Source organism: Natrix helvetica (assembly GCF_964273705.1).
Source record: "Natrix helvetica genome assembly, chromosome: 2".
NCBI classification, from domain to species: domain Eukaryota; kingdom Metazoa; phylum Chordata; class Lepidosauria; order Squamata; family Natricidae; genus Natrix; species Natrix helvetica.
The window spans coordinates 70886069-70905333 of record NC_138552.1 but is presented as its reverse complement, the minus strand read 5'-3'; the positions used below and the strand labels follow the sequence as shown (position 1 = coordinate 70905333).

Sequence of the window (19265 nt, the reverse complement as noted above, 5' to 3'; positions counted from 1 at the left end):
GGTCACTCAGCTGGCTTCATGCCAAATGTAGGACAAAGGTCATTGTATCCTGGCCTAACTCTAAAAAACTAAGTTTACTGTTTTACAATATGCACAAGTTAGAGGGACCAGCTTACAGTTCTTTGATTTTAATACATATTCTGACTGAAGTGACAAATGAGATGGCAAAATAATAACTGATTACAGCAATGTAAGAAATAGTAAGGTTGAAAAACTGTAACTTGGCTGTCCCCAGGATTTTGGGTAGAGGTAAAGCACCCTGGGGTCTCCTAGTATCAGGTTTTTTCAAGGTTTGAGTAATTACCAGAAGATTTTAAGTTTTAAGTAGTTGTAAATGGCAATGACCATTAAAATGTAATGGGTAATCAATGGTAGGCAAGATGGATTATAAGATCTGAAATAACATTGCAGAACATATTTAGTGAAATATGTACTAAGATAATTTTCACCAGCAAATTTGAATTATACATTAAATTTAACAAACAGCACAAATACCTGGGGTATACTATTACTTTTTCATAAAAACATTTTACATATTAAAATCCATTGTGAAAATTGATTGATGGGGCAATAAAATGTAGGCAGCTTATCACTTCTCTATAACCTAAACCATCTGCATATTGTTTCTATTTCTGCTTACCTAGTACATTTTCATTAAATTGGTCATTATTTGAACAGTATGTTAATGACTTTCCAGATGTCAGACAGCCAATTCAAGGACTGTAACCTGTAAAAAGAATCTGAAGCCAGATATTTTTATTATTCATTATTCATTAGGTTCAGTTAGGCCAAACCAGAGTCATTAGAATAACCTAGAACATTGGTTCCCAACTACATCTATTTTTTTCTTAATTGCATCTGAAGATAGTTTATCCATGAGAAAACTGTGTATAATATTAGCAAACTGAATATTCTTCCACAGAATTATTTTGAATTTTTGCCTGACAATTTCAAAAACGCAAAGTGCATAATGGGTAGAACCAAGTCACATGTAGCACAAAACTAATTAAGAAAATAGAAAAAAGAAGGAAAGCAAGAAATCCTCAATCAATTTATAGAAATTGCAAAGAACGCAATGAATTCTCTGCATTTGCTTTTTAACTACAGAAGTTGTACGAGATATATCTAAGCCTATTGAATTCCTCTGTGATAGAATTAGAATTAAAGCAAAATTTAATTGTTTAAATTAAATTGTTTAAAACACACACACACACACATTATAGAACAAGCTGTGTAGAAAGGAAATCTATTTTGATTTTAAAAACTTTGCCAAAAAACTTTACAAACGGCTCTTGAGTAAACTTAGCGACTATCAGATAATTCATCTTTTTATGGATTGCTAATTGGTTAATTTAAAGAAATGTAAGTAATATTGAATTAGATGTGAAAAAAAGAGAACTTGGAAAATCTAGGTGGAAGAAGGTTCAGACTTTTATAGAGATGGTGGCTGTAGTTACAAAAAAAGCGATGTATGCTTCTTGGGAGAAAATTTATGAAAAATGCAGATGAAATACTAATATACAGGGACTAGCATTGACCACAAAGGTATGCATTGTTAAGGACGTAGCTTTCCCAGTTATAATATGTGTCTATGAACGTTGGATCATCAGAAAGACTAGTGAAGAAAAAGGTTTGCCTTTTAATTGTGGTGGCATTTTAAATTGCTGAGAATATTTTGGGCTATAAATTATTCCATATTGCGTGAATAAAACCAAACAGCTCACTGGAAAAAATAATGATGAAGCTGAAACTGAGGTATTTTGTATAAATAATGTGAAGGCAAGAATGAGAAGGGCGTGATGCTGGTGGAGAGAATAAAAGATCTAAAACAGACAGAAGTAAGTACTTTTTCCACACAATGCTTCATTAATCTATGGAATTCATTACCTTGTGACATGCAATGGCCACTAGCATAGATGGCTTTAAAAGAGGCTGAATAAATTCATGGAGGACAAGTCTATCAAAGCTATTGGTCTTCAAGATTCAGTCTTCAAGAATCCAAAAACTGTAGGCTCCAAATACCGTTTGCTGGGCAGTAAAAATGGGACAGTAGCATGTCACTGTTTCCTACTTGCGAACAACCCAGAGGCATCTGGATGGCTACTCTGAGGAGCAAATGCTGAAGTAAGAGGAGAAGGGTTCTGCCATGGCCCTTCTCAACACAATAAGAGGTTGTGAAAATCATGCCATGATACAAACCTGATTATTTGAGTCTGGCCATCAGAAACCAGTGAAAAATAAAATAGTTATATGTCATGTGAGATATCTGCAGTGGTGGGATTCAGCCAGTTCACACCACTTCGGGAGAATCGATTGTTAACTTTCTGAGCAGTTTGGTGAACTGGTTGCTGGAAGAAATCATTAGGGCAGAGAACTGGTTCTTAAATTATTTGAATCCTACCACTGGATATTTGTATACATTAGCTGCAAATATTATAAATGAATTCTAGTCCCAAGGTACAAAGCCAGCTGAGTGACCTTGGGCCAGTCACTTGGCTTCAGCCAGGAAGGAGGCAATGGCAAACCACTTCTGAAATCTTGCCAAGAAAACTGCAGGGTTTTGTCCAAGCAATTACCAGGAGTCAAGAGAGACGTGAATGGACAAAAACAAAACAAAAAGAAAGACAGTCAGCCTACAATGGTGCATAAATTAGAAGCCACATAATCAGATATAAATTTGGTGCATTTCAAGGTCTTGGGAATTTTTTTCCTCACTTGTGCTATTTTACAGTTCATTGAAGATATTACGGCAACACTCTGGAGCATTTGTTTCCTTATTAGCAAATCTTTTCATAAAGATCTGCTTTACTCCCATTTGATTTACCAGCTCTTGATATTCTGTACAACATATTACGGAGCTGCCTGTCAGGAACAATTTGTTCTACTGGGCAATCAGCTTCTGTTTTGAAGAACACCTTGAAACAAGTAATATGAATTGCTGAATGGCGTAGCCTTACATGACAGCTACTTATTTTCATGATAATTGAGAATAAAACAAGAAAATAATGCTTTTATATTAATTAATGAAAATTATTGTACTTAATATGTTGGTGTATTTTATTGAATGTCTATAAATTATATGCCCATATAGAATGCCATTAAATAGATAGTCATAAAGTGCTTATTGTTATCCATAAGTTTCCCTATGAACTTAAGTAATCTTATAAAAAAAGATAGCATTGTTGGTTAATACCTGTAGAATCTTGCCATGCACAAAATGCTGCACAATTATTAACTTGAATATTAACTTCCTTATTAAAAAGAATCTTTCCCCCCCCAGAGGAGGAATTTAGTGGGAGTAGGGAAAAGGACAGCAAGACGCAAGACAAGGAGGGGGTGGGGGGCGTTAGAAGAAGCAATATCGAAAAGGCTTAGATCACAAAAATGAATGTATTTGGAGTAATTGTAATTGTTGATACTACAAAAGTAACAGAGAAAAAATAGTAGAGCACATGTTTGATAATATTGGTTAAATTTGTTCTGATGCTTTCTTTTATATTTTAGTTCTAAGATTGTTAAATTTGTGAGTTTCTAGGGGAGATTCTCGCCACCAGTATGGAAGCTGCAAAAAAAATTTTGTATACCCTTTTACCCTTCCCTATATATTTTAAAACCAATAAAAATTCTGCAATATAAAAAAAGATTAAGTTTTCCAAAGAGAAGGATTCCCTGGCATTTAGTAGTTGCAGGAAATAATTGATGTTACTGTATGGAGCTTTTCTGCTTTGCACAACAAATTGACCCTTTCAAATGCTCTTTTCTGTAAAATTATTATAGGGCTATATGTTTGACTGGGAAGTTGGAAAGAAAGAAAAGAAAGGAAGAACTAAACCCAGGAAAAGGCAAAGTTTGAATACTTCTTTATGTTTGTCAAGAAAACTACATGGAGAACGTAATATAGCCACTAGATGTCAAATTTAACTCAATGAGATCTTATATTGCAGGAAACTCACCCCAAAGGGGTCAACTTCCCACCACCCTAAGATTCAGATAGCCAGATGTTTAGAAGAGCTGAGAAGGACTTTGGCAAGCAAGAGTGAGAACCAGTGGTGGGTTCCAGATCCCGTCGCAACCGGTACACTGTGACGGGGCCTGGTGTCCACCTCGGGCACACATGCTGTGCACGCATGTGCACCCACCACCCTGTGACAATCCAGCTACTCAGAGGAGGTCGCACAGGCACCGTACGCTGTGCGCGCATGCGCAAATGGCCCAATTGGCTTAAATACAGGTAAGGAACACTGGCGGGCCCTTCAAAACACTGTTCCAGTACTGTGGCCATTCTCCCAGCTGCCACCAGTATGCTTATATTGAGGCCTACCACCCGTAACCCACCACTGGTGAGAACCCTTGCTCATTACACTAACCGTCTTTTATTTTTACTATTTATTGATGTGATTTATTGTTTGTGAGCTGACAAGAGCCATTGAGGGTTGGGCAACATACTGTACATTTTTGTTAAATTATGATGATGATGAATAATTTGCTGTTATATTTGCAGTATATGACTGGTGCTATCTTAATATATCAAGTTCTAACCAAGACCTAAGAATTATTAAGGTGGCGCCTAAGAATATTGGCTGTTCAAGTAAAATATGATTTTTTTTCTGTAAAGTTAGAGTGCTCACATCTGATAAATGGCTTCTTTCTTTAACACTACTGATTTCAACTAACTCCATGTGGGTTTTTAAATCAACTTTTGCTTCTATATTCTTCAAGTGTTAACCATGAACTGGCTTGTTTTTCCAATTAACAAATTGCTTTTCAATTGTGTCTTTTCTATAGTCAGTCTACACAGCCTTTGGAAGTACAGTGATTAGAACAAATCTTCTATAATTACTTTTCTGAGCCATTAACTATAATTTTCCTAAGTAAGGATTTGGCTTTATATTTCCAGCAGTATTTTGGACTCCATTGATTAGCTTCTGTCAAAATGCCAAGTCTTATAGCAGTACGTATAGTGATGCAAACACAGTCATTGCAATGTGATTCTTTCTAATTCAGACTGACCTCTTAGAAAAAAGCTGTATTTGTTTATATTATTTATGTGATCATTCATCTTGCAAGTAGTGATTCTGGGTAGTTTAAATTAGGTTAAAACATAAAAACAAAAAGGACCAAAAACAAAATACTTAAAACACAACAGAAAGGCCAAGCCACCATATGTTCCAGTTCCAAAGTCATTTGAGGATGGGTTCATCCACAGTCTAGCCCAGCACCCAGGAGAATAAACCAGATTTTCAAAGCCTTACGCAAAAGACAACACAATTGGAGCCATCCAAATCTTGGATGAAAATAGGAAGAAAGATCCTACTAGGTGACATTATTTCAGATAAGCCCACCCTGCTGAATGTCATAGAATGAGAAGAGACAATTGGATACAGACAGTCCTGCTTAGACAACATTTTAGTTAGAATTTATACTTATAAATTATTCAAATTTCTGATGCTTGTAAACACATCAAATTAGCATTCTTTTCATAAGCTAACCTTAAGGGAAGCATCTCGACTTGATATTTTGCATAGCTTCTCTTAACATCAATGGGAATTAAGCACATGATTCAACGGAGAATAACCACTAAATCTCATTCATTTATATTTTATAAATCTACATTCAAGATTTCTGATCAAACTGGGTATCAAATTTTATACGAAGAGAGTAATCCAGTAGGGATTTGGTGAAATAGATAATTTTGTATGCTTTGTGAATCTAAAAATTAATATGAAAAATATGAGCATCAGGGAAGAATTTAAAAATATATCCAGTGAATTATATTTATAATTATTACATGTATTTTCTGCTCCTACTCTAAGGAATTTTATATACTGCACCTTTCTTTTATAATCTCTGAGAAATTCTGCAGTGTTAATTGGGCCAAGCAATTAACTATGTTGCTCAGTTTTATGACTAATTGAGGATATATTTTGTCTTTCTATTTAAAAGCAGAAAAATATCATTTCCCACTATTTTGTCATATTCAGAAGTTATAACTATTATACACTGAAATATATTCGCAGAGGAATAAGTGTCAATTAATTCTATATTACGTATGGCTTAGTAAAATTGCATATGACTACAATATGAGTGTTGAAGTTAATTTATCCAGAACGTGAACTGAGAGGTTTGATGTTTGAGCCACAACCTTTGTTATCTCTTTTTTTCCCCTATGGTTTTGAGACAGTTTTGATTCTTGGAACTGCCTGAACAAGTGAAGGCAGTTTTTTTGGCAACATTTCTGGTTATTTTGCCCCTGTTATTTTCCAGGGCAGAGGGATCGTGACTGGCCAAGCTGACTTTGAGCCTAAGGCAGGACTAGAATTCAATGTCTCCTAGTTTCTACTACACCAAACTGGTCCTCCTAATTAAAGAACAAATCAAATTAAATTAAATTCTACTATTAGATAGTGTAACTTTAATTTCTTCTAGTTATACAGGTGATGATTTGGACACCAGGAAGTCATCACCTGAAATGTAAAGAAGGCAAGGACAAGAAAAAAGCCAGACTGGAAGAATGAAAAGAAACAAACCCATCCAAGGGGGCTTCCCTTTTGCCAAAGTTTTATTTGAGCCATCTATAAATATTAAATATAAACCCAATCAGCTTTTGTAAATGTATTTATTTAGGGGAAGGGAATAGCTCATAATACTTCAAGTAAATTTAAAATAAATATAAAAGAGTTGAGAACACTATTTTCCCTCATTAAGAATGAAGTTCTTCAAAACTAAAGATTTAAATTTAAAGTATTACTTCCTCTGCTGGCTATATTGAAAATAGCAGCTACATTAAATGGTCAATTACTAGGTTATTATTTCACAGGCCAAGCTAGGAGCATATTAACATTCACATGTACATCTATTTGCTTAGAATTGGTTTAAAACAATATCTGATTCCTTTAAATATCTGTAAATGTGATGGAACTCTAATAGCAAAGATTCTTAAATGCTATGGACTATGGGAATTCCAACAATTGTATCCAAATACCTTAAGAATATTATTTTGGAAAAGATGATGCGTAGAAAGTAAACTATTTAAAGCTAAAAGATGACCATTTATGAATATTCGAATATCAGCTTTGTCTGAGTAAAATCAATGGATTCATTGCTTTTTATTATTTTCAGATAAACAGAATATTGGCAATAAATTATGTAAAGGAACCCGACACACTATTATTGTTTTAATGAGCTTTACAGCAGGTGCTGTTATGGTATGTGTAGCTAAAGAAAAAGAATCCTTATATTCAAGCCATTATTATTATTTTTTAAAGATAACACCTAAATTTTTCAATTCCTGAATTTTAGTTTCCAAACTTTATTTATTTATTTATTTATTTATTTATTTATTTATTCATGTATTTATTTGTCAACAAGTACAAGAAAACAAATATCAGTATAGACATAGACATGGACACATGAAAAATGGCACAAATAAATGAATATAAGTAAGCAAACCATAGCCATAAATATAAAATGAGTACATATAAATGGGGACAGTAGGACAGGGACGGTAGGCATGCTGGTGCGCTTATGCACCCCCCCTTAAGGACCTCTTAAGAAATGTGTAAGGTCCACGGTAGACAGTTTAAGGTAAAAGTTATGGGGCTTAGAGGAACTAACAATAGGATCAGGTAGAGTGTTCCAGACATTTACTACTCTATTGCTGAAGTCGTATTTTCTGCTATCGAGATTAGAGCAGATTACATTTAGTTTGTATCTATTGTTAGCCTTTGTGTTATTGCGGTTTAAGTTAAAGTAGTCGCTAACAGGTAGGACATTATGGCAGATAATCTTGTGTACTAAGCTTAGGTCAAAGCGTAGAAGTTTAAGGTTATCCAGCCTAAAATTTCAAGCCTGGTGATATAAGGAATTTTATTGTGAGCAAAGGAGTTGAATACTCTTCTTGTAAAATACCTCTGGACCCTTTCTAATGTATTAATGTCCAAAATACAGTGTGGGTTCCAAGCAGGTGAGCAGTACTCAAGGATAGGTTTGGCAAAGGTTTTGTATGCCCTAGTTAGAAGTATAGCATTACCAGAGAGAAAACTTTGTAAAATAAGGTAAAACTTGCAACCCACGTGCTCCAAAATCTAGAAAGGACTGGTTATTTTATGAGATAAATGCAGTCTATACATTTTTAGATGAATTTCCAGTTAGTAGGACAATCCAGTGGTACCTCTTTGATAATGTAACTAGATAACTTATTTAATACAGATCCTTTGAGAGAAAAGTGTTAAAATGCGAAGTATGATTAACAGTGAGAGTAACATTCCATGTTGTTTATAAGGTTCTCCACACATCCAATTTAATTCCCTCAGCAATCCTCGAAGACTATGCTGAAAGATAATGACTGGCCCAAGGTTACTCAGTAAGCTTCATGGCTGAGTGGGGATTTGAACCCAGATGGTCCCCACTCCTAGTCCACCGCTCAAACCATTACATTAGCTGAATAAATAACATCATGACTAAAGCCACCTGAGGCATCTTTAAAAAGTTGGAATGATGGAGGATCAATCACAAAACAATATATAAAAATTCACCACCATTACAGTACTCCAAAAATAGAGCAAGGTTCACTTTGGACTGTTTTTAAAAAGCAATCTAATATTTTTCATATAAATATGAAAGTTGCTTTAAAATTGTGTGGGGTAAATGGAGCCCTCGGGCTTTTACAGCTTCACAAACACTTTCTACATTTAGGAAATTAAACTGAAATTTATGTCAGTTTGTTAATGGCATCACTTAAAAGCATAACAGTTAATTAACTAATTAACAACTTAATTAATTTTGCATTTAACTCACTTCACTTCGGTTAAATCCCTTGATGAAACATAATGACATTTCACTGTGATTTCTGACTAACTACATAAACTGTGTGCTGGGTCATTCTTTTATTTAATAGATATCTCATGAAAGTAAATGACAGAGTTTGCCACTAATTAATTGGGCTCAGTCGGGCCCTGATGAAGAAGTGGCACTCACACGAACAGACAACTGTTATAAGAGTATAAGAGAGTCTTGCTTTTCCTTCCCCTCCATAGTGTGCCCATAAAAATTTAAGCTGAGTCTCAGGGTCTCAGGGTAAATGCTGATTTAAAATAACTGTTTTGTAATTCGCTTTGGACAGCCATTTCTGCAGTATGGACAATTTTCAAGAACATTTGATTTGTCAATACAATACAGAATATAATTTTTAAATGTTCTCTGGAAGATATTAAACTAGGAACATAAGAATGCTAATTGATCATCCAAGTCCTCTCTTTTACACTGGCCACTTTAAATTTTCCAGAAAGACTAACAGCAGGGACTTAAAATTCCCTAGTCAAAATTGGCTTAGGACATTTGCTGCCTGGGACACACCAAAATGACAATAGAAACAAAAGGTGACTATAGTGGTAACATTTTCGGTATCTGAAAGAAACACAACATTTTGCCTCTCAGCTTTTTCAGCTACATTTTGCTTGCATCATCCTTTTGCTAGATGATCAGCAATTATAAACTAAAATTGATGCCACTCAAATCTAGCTACATGCTGATTTTTAATTTATCACTAAACTTTGATCTTAGCTTTTGATATCCACTCACTTTGGTCTTCATTCTTTCGTGGAGAAAAAAATTGTTCAGATGAAATTATTTGTCCCACTGCACCTTCAGTGTTCATAAGACAAAATACAAATAATTGCTTCCGATTTCTGAAAACCCTTATCCACATCCAATCAGATTTCCAAATACAAAACGTTATCTGTGACTAATTGTGACTTACATTGTTTTTCATAAGTGATAATCTGATATAAATATTAAGGTCTCCATCTTGACAAATTTACTCAAATATAACTCTGATCAAAAGTCCTTTTGACAATGTAGGGCATGTTACATGATATTTAGATAGCCAGAACTAGATATTTAATTTGCGCAGTGGATTAATGCTATAATATTGGCTAGAAAAAAAATATGTGGGCCTGAATTGTTTGCCTTATCTCTGTGATCAAAATTTAGCTATTGTGTACTCTGTGCAACTGCATGTTCACATGTATATATCTAACATTAGCTGCTAGAATTATTTAATATTAAAAAGTTATTCTGAGATAATTTTTTGTTTTGCTAAGTTTTTAAATTTGCCTAGATCTTGCATTTTTTGCTCAATATCAACTGTTACTCAACCTTTTTTTTAATTCAAAGATTTTTGCATATTTTTTTAAAGAAATCTATCCAAATATTAGAAGTCTATAACAGCAGAAACTCTACAGTATGTATAATGTATATAAAAACTATACACCAGACATTTGTGTATACATTTATTCCATGCATTTTTGCACTACAAATATATCATGTACTGCATATTGGGAAAATAGTTGGAATAATTAGACAGACAAAACAAAATAATCTATCATATTAACCAAGTAAAGACTTTTTCACCAAGACTCATTTCAATCTGATAATGAAAAGTCAAGAAAGATTAACACAATTTAAGAATGTTATACAGTACTGTACCTAGACTGACAGCCCAACAGATTAAACTGATGTCTTTGCCTTTACTATCCTTACAAATAAAGGAACATGTCTTTATTTTTATTTGTTCCTTTGGTTTTTTTCTTTAAAAAAAAACTTTTTCAGGCCTATATTTTAAGGTAACACAATGTGAGGGGAAAAATATGCTCCTAAGACAATTGGAAAATTGAAGAAAAAACAGATATGCATGTGTTTGGTATGAAGAGTGTCAAATTAATTTTTACCAATTGTGTGTGAAATCGTTGCCAAAGTCTATTTTGGAATATACAGAGATAACTTACTTAGTTATAGGCACCCTGCTGACTTAGGAAAATAAGCTTTACTACCCAGTCAGCCATTTAATGTGGATGTTAAATCATTTGTGATTACTAATGTCTAAGTACTTTGTCATTGCCAAGCTCTCATTTTCCATCAGAGCAATTCTAATTGATTTAAATGGTCTGTTTCGCCTTGGTGCACGCATGATCACATCGTAAGTGGTCTTTAGGACTATTTTAATTGCCAAGGAAGTTGTTCTTTAAGAAAATCTTGGTGCCCAGAGCAGAACAAATTATTATTGCCATCTACAAATACACAAACATTGTTTTTTCTCCTCCTGCTCTGCATGTTTTGTTACACCAACCTCTCTCTCTTGTGTTCTGGGGAGGCTTGGGTCTTAATTTATGCAAAATTAATTGATATATCTTTTATAATTGATGTGCTGTAAAATTAATGAGTAATTTATGTAATTAGTCAATTAAGGATAATTCCAGCATATGTTCAATATGCCCAGAAGGTGTACTTTACAAGTAGTTATTTGTCCAGGAGTTTGAAGCTGAGAAAACTACCTAATTAATTTTTTATGCATATCAGCTTAGTATCTGTTTAACAGCTCCCTTTGTGATAGCAGATTTAATATTTATCTTTCTAACATGTCTGAAAGGATGGAGAATGGATTAGCCTCCTGGTGCCTGGAAGGAAGGCCTTCCACTCCAATTGCTCCTGTCTTTAATTGTAAGTGATCTTGGCTTTCCTGGGTCACTCAATCCCACCTTCATTGCTTTCTGCACATGCTCCAGGGGGTGGGGGGAGGAGAGAGAGTAATATGCAATATTACAAAAATGTTGTGCACCATGTAAAGCCTGCTCTGCCCTGCTTGTGTGGGTGCTTGACGGTGGGTGGTTAAACATTTTAAATTCTTTCTTCTTTTCCTGACAATGACTCTTGAAATGTATCAGAGGACTTAAGGGGCTATTGAGAAACAGTGAGAGAGATATGTTGGCTAATTAATTGATGCTGTTTTGAATATTCATACCTAATATAACCACCATGCTCTTAATTACATTGTTGGACTTATCTCTAAGGAGGCTAAATCACCAAAGACTTAATTAATGTAATGTATTCCAGAGCTGGCTGGCTCAAAAGGAAGACAGTTGCTGTCAAGAGTTGCGCCGTGACACCTGGCTGCTGATGAACAATCTTTTGTTGTTACTCTTTCCAAGAGAAAAGGAAAACTTTGTTCCTTATAGCTGCGGGGGAGGGGGGATTGAGCTTCCCTTTGACTTAAAGCAATTCCCCCCCTAAAGCACCAATTTCTGACATCTTTCCAAATGGAAGAGGCAAAGTCTGTTTTACCACCTAGATGCCCCCATTCCCTTATCCACAAGTATAGGGTGTTTTTTTAAAATCACCCTTGGATAAAATATATGAACTGTAATAATGTTATAAAATTATTTATTTATCATATTTATATAACCACCCATCTGAGAGAACATGACTCTGGGCAGCATACAATAGAGATGATAAAATAGGAATATTAAAATTGATCAACAATTAAAAGCAGTAATGTATTATTAAAAAGGCAAAAACAGAGCATCAGATCTCGCAGATAAGGAAGCCCCATCACTGATTCTCATTAAAATGTTGGATTTTGAAACTTTTACTGGAAATAAAGAGAACGGAGGCAGACATCTGGACCGGATCTTGCAGCAATCTCTCCAAGGAGAGAGAGACAAGGAAATCCATCTTTAGCTTGGCTTTAGGCTCTGCCACCCCCTGCTGCCAGACAGGATCCCAAGATACTTGAAGCCCATCACAATTAGGCTTTGGAAGGCCTTGCAAACTGGATAATAAGGTGGACTAAGGCATGAACTTGGCTTCTAAAAGCCATATTTAAGGTTGGGTTTTGTGTCCCAATCTTAATTAATTTTTCTGAATGTTGAAACATTCAAAAGATTAATCACTTGCCCAGTTTTCTCTGCTGCTCCACAACATTTACCAGACAATGTGATGCAATGATTTAGGTCCTGAATTAGGACTAGATAGGTCCATTCCTAAGGACTAAGATGGGTTCAGGCCCATCCTTAGGAATGGAAATATCCTGTAGGACTTTGGGCCACTCTTTCTGCTCAACATTATTTCTCCAGGGATAAAGACAAGATGAAAGCAGATTTAAAGTCTTGAAGGGTAAATGGATGGAACCAAAATCTAACAAGAAAAATACTTATCTTCTCTTCTGAGGGTGGTAGAAAATTAGGAAAGAGAACCAGAGAAGCTGCCCTCAGAATAAATGCTGAAACTATGATAATTTTGCAAAGTTCAAATATGAAGGGAGTTAGTATCTCTGCTTTTTTGAAATGGGATTAGAATTAAATATGTGAGTGAATGACCGTTGCTAGGTGGTGATTTGGGTACAAAGAGATTAACCCCATTGATCCCCAATTTTATTGGTTGATAAACCACATAATTGAAAATGAAGATATACCGTATGCCTTTTAGGACCAACTGTTCACATTAAAAAGCAGCCAAGAAATACAACAGAGATACTACCGGTAGCACCAACCAGCAATAGAGAAGCAATAAAGTCTTTGGAAAAGAGATTCACATGCAAAGATATGTAGATACCTACAAAGATCACAATTGTGTAGGCACAGGATTTCCCCATGAAACTCTGTTGAAGCACAAGTTGGACTTTGAGTAAGTAGGATAGAAAGAAGATTGACAGTTTTTAACTTTGATGTAGGAAAATGTTCCAGAAAATATCATGGATTGTCAAAAGACTGGATCATGGGACAAATCACTCCCAGACCCAAATAAACACATACAAAATATTGTACATTGGACACATTATATAAAGACTAAACCTCTTTGAAGTATGGGGGATATCATATTGTAGAAAATCTATATGGTCTCCAAGAGTCTACACACAATTGATGGCACATAATCATTAATCATACCACTGCCTCCCCAATATTTGTCAAATATTGTAAATATTTTTCAGAGATCATGTGTCAATGACCCCACCTGGGGACATATTTGGGAGTTTCCAGAGAGAGAAAGGGGAGGATCTCTCCTTCTCAAAGAAAGGGTCCTCCTGCCTCGCCTGGGCGCCCCGATTCCGCCGAGGTGAGCCCCTGTTGTCCCTCGGGAATCCCTCCGTGTCTCGGAAGGCTAGAGGGGAGCCGAGCGCTGACAGTTGGGCTGGCGGCGGGGATGCGCCATCCGATTCGGCTGCAGCCAAAGCGGCACCACCAGAAATCTGGTGCCTGTTTGGCAACCTGCGGCGGCAGCGCACAGGGAGCCGCCCAGAGGAGGGGGGTGGAGAGACCCCTTGTTTTTGACAGCCCTGCGGCTACAGGCGCGAACAATTCCCCTCCCGGCTCTGCCAGGGGCAGGGGAGGGTCTTGGGGAGGGGGGATCGTGCTTGAGAATGGCCTCTTTTGGTCAGTGCTGGGGAGATGGGTCCGCGCACAGGGTCGGCCGGGAAGCAGCGGATCCGCTGCCAATTGTGGGAATCCCGGGGCGCAGCTTGGCAGCCAGCCTCCCTGGCAGCAGCCAGTGTTTGGAGAGCCGGTAATTTGTACTGTACACACACACGGCCAACTCCTGAAACCCGAAACGGCCGCTGCCTGATGCCAACCCGATTAGCGGAGCTGCTTTGCCCTCGGGAATTGCCTCGCCGGCTTCCAGCGGCAGGTCAGGCAGCGGGCAGGGGAGGCAAGGGGGACCCCGGGCTTTGGGGACTGAGACGAACCTCTGCCCGCCAGGTTGCCTAATGGTGGGGGAGTGTAGCAGAAAAAGAAGAAATTACGCGGAATTGTATTTTAATATACTGATGCCAAGGTTTTGTTGTTGTTGCCCAAACCTTTTTTGTCCCAGCTAGATCTGAACATTGCCTGGACTGGGGAGAGGGGAATCCTTTACATACATCTTTAGTTTTATCAATGCTCACGGAACGTTCTGGCTGGAAAAGAGACACGAGCCGTTTCAAAACTGAATTCATGCTTTGTTCCAGTGTTTTTCTCCCCCTAACAGTGCAACAAGTTGTTCACTCATGGTTTGTTTTGTGGGTGTGTATTTTCATTTGCTTTAAAATATACTGTGTTCTGTGAGGTCCTCTCTGCTGTCTGTTAATTTGGGTTACTTTTGCTTGCAAACTTTAGCATTTCACGACCGATTCAGCAGGGGGATTCCAATACGCTCGAAAAAAGGGTAATGGTGCGCATCGCTCAGGGTTAAGACAGCGACACAATTACGCAGACATTTCAAGCCTTTCTTTCCCAGTCAAAGTATTTTCACATTCTTCTCCGGATCCGGTAACTGTTTTCCGACCACCAAAAAGTCGTCGCTGGGAAGTCTCAGCTCTGGGCTGCAGAAAGACACCTGCACAAGCCACTACCCCCTTTGTGCTCTTGTTTATGCTGCGACGGGCGAAGTGGCTCATGGACGCAGCGCTGAAAGAAACCTCTCCGTGCCTTTTGGCTCTGACCGTTCCTCCGGGCTGATTCAATGACTGAAGATACTATTCAAAAGTGCATCCTCCGCCCGGAAGAAATATACTTTCCTCCCAGCTCCTTCCAATTTTTGCTTGGGTTGGGGTAAGGGAAATGACACTACTTAGCCCACAAGCCTTAAAAACGTAATATACCCTTTCAGAGACGATATGGTGCAATTCCAAGGTTTCTCTGCATCAATTTCAGGTAGTCTTAGATCACATTTTTACCAATCAGCCCTAAATGCTATTATTTAAAATCACTTCCCGCCTCCCTAGCAGATAAATTCTAGCTTTAATTGCTTTGGACTGCACGCAGTATAGGAAGGCTGCTTTACAATGACGTCCAATTGATTTCAACATATCTAAGGCTAAGTCTTTGCCTATTGGCCCGTTATGCTAATCTAGAGGCACTTCAAATTCGTTGTACTATATGACCATAAAAGCAAGTATAAACTATCAGCCATCGTGGAGATGTCAACTTTCGTTTTCCTATCTTTGTATTCTTTCTCTAGTACCAGAAAGTGACTTCCGAATTGCTGCCTTCCTCTTTTCAGTTCAAGAAAGGTGCAAGATTGTGCTACTTGTTTGAGACAAATTGAACACTTGACTCTTAGTTGAAAGGTAGTAGGATGTGAACTGGACTGTGCCACTCACCACACACACACACACACACAAAACCGTGGAAATGGATTTGAGCCAAGGCCAAGGATACCTGAAGCTAAAGCAGCCTTAGAACTTAGAACAATAGAGTTGGAAGGGACCTCGGAAGTCCTCTAATCCAACCCTTGCTCCAGCAAGAGACCCTATATACCATTTCAGAAAATCGTAGCCCAGTCTCATTTTGAAAGCCTCCGATGATGGCGCACACAACTTCTGAAGGCAAGCAGTTCCATTGGTTGATTGTTCTCACAGTTAGGGAATTTCTCCTTAGTTCTAGGTTGCGTCTCTCCTTGGTTAGTTTCCATCTATTGCTTCTTGTCCCACCTGCTTTGGAGAATAGTTTGACTCCTCGTCTTTGTAGAACAGCGCTATCACGTCTCCCTAGTCCTTCTTTTCATTAGAATAGATACCTACCTAATTCCTGTAGCCGTCCTTCGTCTGTTTTAGCATCCAGACCCCTAATCATGTTTGTTGCTCATCTTTGCACTCTTTCCAGAGTCCCAACATCTGGAACACCTTCCTTATCTCTAGCAGAAAGCGCAGGGCACCAACTTTCAAAGTTTGAAAGATTTCCTCCACGGAGCCAGCCAGCATCGCCGTGCCCTGAGAGGCGTGGTCTTTTCTCTCACATTGTCCTGTCGACAATAACGAGGACAGGCGCGGGCGTCTTCAGAGAGGAGGGCGAGCGAGGCTTTAGGCGGGGGAGCGAGCTAGGGGCGGAACGGAATCCGATTCCCAGGCCGGGAGCCAAAGCGAGCTGCCCGTCCTTCAAGTGCCTGCGAGGAGCGGAGAGAGACCTGCGTGGAAGGCTCCCTCCGGCTTCGCTTCGCTTCGCCGCGGGCTTCCCTGGCCCCCACCTCCTCGTCCGCCGAAGCAGCGGGAGAAAAAGGCGACCATTCGCAGCTCCGTCTCTTCCCCGAGCCCAGTCATGTGACGCGAGGGAAGCGGAGCGAGGCGGGGGGCTCTCGGACTCAGAGACCAGCACCGGCACAAAACCGAGCTGGGAAGCTCCGTCGCGCCACAAGCCCAGCCGCCTCGCCAAAGCCAACCCGCCGGCCGCTCCCGCGTCTTTCAGCCACCGCCTGCTCTGGCTTCCGCGGCTTCCGCCGACTCCATCCGCTTCTTTTTCAAAAGAACCGGTCGTGTCTTTGCTGCTTTTCCACTTCAAGCCGGCGAGAGGGAAGACGCGGGACCTCTTTCTTGCAGTCCCCGGGAAACTGAAAGCGGAGTCCGAAGTCTCCGCCTCACAGCCAGGCGTCTGAGGTCGCCGCTTTCGGGCGGAGCGAAAACGGCCCAGAAACTCGGAAGCGGCGCTGGGTGCGGCTCCTCTCGGAGAAAAGGGACGGGTTTGAGGGAAGGAAAACTGGGGAAAGGCTGAAGGAGAGCCCGGCGGTCATTGGGGTTCGCGGGGAACTTGTGCTCGGTCAGAATCGAGGCGAAGATGGAGGGAGCGGAGTGGCTGGACTCTGGCGCTTCTGGGCTGAAGCGCTGGGCGAGGGCTTGACTCCGAGGCGGGGCAAAGGGAGCTAAGGAAAGGCTTTCTCGTACCTTTGGCGGGAGGCGCCCTCGGAATTAAGCGGCTCAGTTTCGAGGTCAGGAGAAGAGGAGCGGCGGTCGCAGCGCTTGGCGGGAAAAACGGCGTGAGGGGAAAAGCAGGCGGCGAAGGCTGTTGCGCACGCGGACTGGGCAGGAGGAGAACTTACAAAGTGTCCGCCGATTCTCGACTTAGAAATGCCGGCTGAATGTGCCGAAGAGGCAGCGGTTCTCCTTGAGAAGCGACGACAGATCCTCCTGCTCCTCTCCTGACGCGGTGAAGGGGCCCTTTCTGGTCCTAGAGCGCGGTCCTTTTGGGCGGGACAAGCCGGAGGAAGGGTAGGAATGTGCCATGCCTCGGCCGGGCAAGAGCTCGTACAGTGACCAGAAGCCTCCTTATTCTTACATCTCGTTGACGGCCATGGCCATCCAGCACTCGAGTGAGAAGATGCTCCCCCTCAGCGACATCTACAAGTTCATCATGGAGCGCTTCCCTTACTACCGCGAGCACACCCAGCGCTGGCAAAACTCGCTCCGCCACAATCTCTCCTTCAACGACTGCTTCATTAAGATCCCCAGGCGGCCCGACCAGCCCGGCAAAGGCAGCTTCTGGGCGCTGCACCCGGACTGCGGGGACATGTTCGAGAACGGCAGCTTCCTCAGGCGCAGAAAGCGCTTCAAGGTGCCGCGGCCGGAGCCCCACATGCCAGCAGCGGCGGGCAAAGCGGGGGTGCTGCACCCCCACCTGAGCCACTATTTCCACCCTCATCACCCGCCGCCGCCGCCCCCACCGCCTCCCCTGCAGCCTCCAGCGGCGACCAAAGGACATCCAGACTCGGCGGCGGCTGTGGCTGCGGCCGTAGGAAGGCTGCCTCCGTTCCAGCCTTACAGCCCGGCTCCTGGCTTCAAGCATCCCTTCGCCATCGAGAACCTCATTGGCCGAGACTACAAAGGAGTGATCCAGGGCAGTGGATTGCCCTTGGCTTCCGTAATGCACCACCTGGGCTACCCAATGGCCGGTCAACAGATCAGCACCATGGTCAGCTCGGTGTGGCCCCACGTGGGTATGCTCGAGCCAGCGGGTGGCATTCCCCTTTCGCCAAGAGAATACGGACCTTTCGGGATGCCGGTCAAGACCATCTGCCACCCATCGACACAGACACTGCCCGCCATCCCTGTGCCAATTAAGCCCACACCGTCCATTGCACCATCCACTGCCATCTCTGCCCTGACGGTCAACCATGTCACACAGCAGCTTTGTCAGACAACATCTCCCAGTGTCTCCTCTTCCCTTCTTGAACAGATTCCGCCTAATTCATCCAATGGCAAAATCTCCTTACATTCTGCCTTGGTACATTCATAGAATGGAAGATGGAGAAGTATGACTCTTGACACAATCCTATCCTCTAAGATATAAGCACAGGGCAAAGATTGGCCTGGGCCTGCTGAATGGCTTTGAAAAGAAGCATTTGTATTATTATAATTACAATTATCATGTATTTTGACTATTGTAAAATCAAAGTGTTCAAAGCCAGGTTCAGGTAAGAATTTCTGTGTTCAATGTTAGCCATCATAAACCCAGAAATAGTTCTATTAATTTTGTAAAATATTTAAAGCTGTATTCAGTTAACACATGAATTGCTATATAATGACACAAGCACGCATGCACACACACAGACACCTCAAGCTCCAGTCCCAAAAGAAACTTTATATACAATTGTTGTAAATTTTGCCTCCCTGAATTTCTTGAAAATAAGTTACCCTTAACCATTGTTACAATAGAAAAGAATCAAGATTACATGAATGCCTATTAGAA

The 19265-nt window shown here is 40.1% G+C and overlaps 1 protein-coding gene across 1 annotated transcript; it reads left to right on the top strand.

The window, feature by feature from the left end:
- Positions 1–17761: 17761 nt before the first annotated feature.
- On the top strand, positions 17762–18812 carry FOXB2 (forkhead box B2; the record flags this gene model as incomplete). Its single annotated transcript, XM_081944420.1, has 1 exon — positions 17762–18812. Exon 1 carries the CDS (start codon positions 17802–17804, stop codon positions 18810–18812), a length of 1011 nt encoding a protein of 336 aa, XP_081800546.1. The 5' UTR covers positions 17762–17801.
- Between the last annotated feature and the right edge of the window lie 453 nt (positions 18813–19265).